This window comes from Neomonachus schauinslandi, chromosome 16 (genome assembly GCF_002201575.2).
Source record: "Neomonachus schauinslandi chromosome 16, ASM220157v2, whole genome shotgun sequence".
NCBI lineage: Eukaryota > Metazoa > Chordata > Mammalia > Carnivora > Phocidae > Neomonachus > Neomonachus schauinslandi.
The window spans coordinates 52,500,070-52,503,451 of NC_058418.1; the positions used below are offsets into that span (position 1 = coordinate 52,500,070).

The 3,382-nt window shown below is 44.8% G+C and overlaps 1 protein-coding gene across 1 annotated transcript in view; it reads right to left on the reverse strand.

Annotated features, from left to right (window-relative positions):
• The window catches only part of PKD1L2 (polycystin 1 like 2), an 88,036-nt gene extending 84,998 nt beyond the window's left edge, over nt 1-3,038 (reverse strand). Inside the window, 2 exon segments of the mRNA XM_021705319.1 lie at nt 296-460; nt 2,738-3,038. Coding sequence (XP_021560994.1) covers nt 296-460; nt 2,738-3,038 — 466 coding nt within the window.
• Between the last annotated feature and the right edge of the window lie 344 nt (nt 3,039-3,382).

The window sequence follows — 3,382 nt, forward strand, 5'->3', positions numbered from 1 at the left end:
GAGATACACAGAGACAGAGACAGAGAGAGAGACACACAGAAACAGAGACACAGAGAGACACACACAGAGACAGAGAGAAACACAGAGGCAGAGACACAGAGACAGAGACAGCGATAGAGACAAACAGAAAAAGACACAGAGACACACAGAGACACAGAGGCAGAGAGAGACAGAGACACACAGAGGGACACAGAGAGACACAGAGACAGACACAGAGACAGAAAAAGAGACAGAGACACCCAGAGGGACACAGAGAGACAGAAGGAGGGAGACCCCACAACAGAGGCCAGCTCACCAAACTCGCAGATGAAGGCAAACGGCTGCGTGCAGTTGTCTGAGGCCGCCCACCCAAAGGAAGCATCTCTCCCGATGTAACAACAGGTGTTTGGCGCAAGAGAGGCCTGTCCTCTGCGCCAGTGGCTATAGCTCGCATTTGAGGTGTCCAGCCAGCTCCCTGGCCCTGGGATGGGAACACAACCACCAGGACTTGGAAACATTCTTCTGACCCCTTTTTATGGATGGGGCTGGCCTCAGCTCAGCTCCTGGCGTGCAGGAGGTGCTCAGTCAAGGCTGACAGGCTGAATCCCTCTCTTTCCCATGCCAATGAAGGGACCTTGCTAGCTGTTATTTCTCAATACCCAAACAGAAGAACTCAACCTAAAAACCGGGGCACCATGTCAGGGAGCCCAAATAAAGTGGTTTGATTCAGTACATGATGCTTCCAGCTCTGTCTTACCATAATCTAAAATAGAGCACAGAAGTCTGCTTGGGATGTTCAAAGGTGTTCCATAGAGAGGCAGGGGCCCTTGTCAAATATATTTGGGCCGTGCTGAATTAAAATGGAAGCAGTTTTCCTTACTTCAGGACTCTTCAGCCCCTGGAACACACTAATTTGCTCTTGAAGAAGTGCCCTGTGCATGTGTGTGGAGTACAAAGGCATTTCAAGGACACTAGAAATCTAGAAAACACTAAATATAAAATACTTACTCTGAAGACTCAAAAGTGTATTATTTTTTTAAATAAGTCCATAAAAATGGTTAAAAAATTTAGAGTGAAAAGCATATAAAATGAAGACATCTCCCCTCTCCCAACCTACAGGTTACTCCCATTACTGGTGTGTTTCTTATGAATTGATCCAGACTGATTTGTATCTACATAGCAGCATCTATGAGTGCCTGAAATCAATTTACACAAATGTCATCATATTGCATGTGGCACTCTGTCCCTTGTTTCTTAAATAACATTAAATATTGGAGGTGGTTTCATGTCAGCCTACACATATCTACCTCATGTTCTGTAACAGCCATGTGGTATCCCTTGGTGATTTTTGAATAGACACAACTCCTTTAACTACACATAAATGTACATTCAATATACAGAAATCCACAACTGCTATATGGACAAATCAAGAAACAATTCAATAAATACTGCCTGAAGATGCATTTTAGAATTCAAATCCCAAGGCTATGCATTTCCTAAAACAAGCTTCTCCAACTGCTCCCTTAATTAAGCCTTTCCATCCACTCTGGTATATAAGTGCTTAGCCCAGACTGAGTTCCTCATTCCTAAAACTCAGTAGCTTCGACAGGGCAATGTGACATGGTGGGAACTGGCAGAGTTCTCACTGCCCTTCACCAGTAGCATCATCTTGAGCAAACCATTTTCTCCCTCTGGACTTCATGTTCCTCACCCATAAAAGAAGAGTAGTAATGTGTACCTCGTGGGGCAGGTGCAAGGATTAAATATGAATGTTCATTTGTCCATTCTCTGTTATGTACAGGCACTGAGAAAACAAAATGGCCAGAATGTGTTTCCTTCCCTTGAGGAACTCATTGTCTAGGAAGGAAGACAGACACCTAAAAACTTGAGGTCATGCTGAAAGTACCCTTACAGGGGTATGGACAAGCCCTTACAGGTGCAGAGAGAAGGACTCACCTGACTGTACTGGGGTTGGAGGAAGGAGTCCTCACAGAGTAAACGGTAAGGAAGAGTTTCTAGGAGGACCACTAAAATGAGACTATCTAATGTGAGGGGAGTGGTGCCAAGCTCTTAACCTGCTTTAATCCCATAAGAAATGGGGAAAGCCATGTGGAAGTGTTTAAAAAAAAAAAAAAAGATTTCTTTATTTGAGAGAGAGGGGGTGGGAGGAGGAGCAGAGGGAGAGAGAGAGAGAGAGAGAAACTTAAACAGACTCTGTGCTGAGTGCAGAGCCTGACACGGGACTCAATCTCATGACCCTGAGATCATAACCCGGAGATCACGACCTGAGCCAAAACCAAGAGTCAGACTCTTAACTGACTGTGCCACCCAGGGGTCCCTGGAAGTGCTTTGAAAATAGCTTAGTAATTATTTCCTGGGACTCTGTTGTCTCATCTGTAAAATAGAAGCAACAATATTATCTCACTGGTTATCGTAGGGATTCAAGGCGATAATGGACAAGAAGTACTAAGGATAATGCCAGGGACTATCCCAGCAACACTGAAGAAGTCATAGTTAGTCTTAGTATTAGGCACATTCAAACAAATGAACGTTTCCAGAGTGTCAGCAATGTGCCAGATTCTGTGCTGGGTACTGTACATGAGTTACTTCATTTGATCCACAAAACAACCAAAGAGGAGGGTATCCTCACCATGAGAATTAGGATATATTAATTTGTTCCATGAGGCTCTGGGTAAGAAGCAATGGTGACAATCACAGCCACAAGCTTCCCATGAAATACAGCTTTCACAGCACCTACCTTCTGTGGTTCCGTTCTGCGCCGAGTTCCCTGTGAGTCCAGTCCACCATTCCCTGTCCTGTGAGATGTGCTTCTGCAGAAACTGTTGGGTGTCTTCATCGTGAATAAAGACCAAATGCCCCCCTTGCTCCTCACACCAGCTCTGGGCCCCATAAAAGGTGTGACTGAGAGGCACAAATTCATAGCAAGAGTCTCTGAAGGCCACTTGGCTTTTTGAGCAAAAGTTGCCTTCCTCTGGGTTGGAGATTGTGGCCCTAAACCTCAGAGCAAGCCCCAAGAGCACCAAGCCCACTGTGCTCATCCTTGAACCTGCTGGAGCATCTGGATGGAGCTGGCACTCACGTCCTTCTTATGCTGTTACCTCACAACCATCTGCCATCCATCTTTCCTTCTCTCTTTGCATCAAATAATAGTTACTACCTCTTGTTTAAGAAACAAAAGGCTCAGGATGAATGTGTCTGCGTTTTTGCTTTGCCCAGCTCTTTGTTCAATTCCTGTTCCAAGTCCAATTAATTTGCAAAACGGTCTTTGAGAGAAACATATAGCTGCTATCTCACCTGTCTGCTTGTCATTAGATCAACTGTTAGCTTCTGATAAAAATTCCCTGCTATGGGTTTTATGTTCTTTTCACAAGAAGCCATCAGC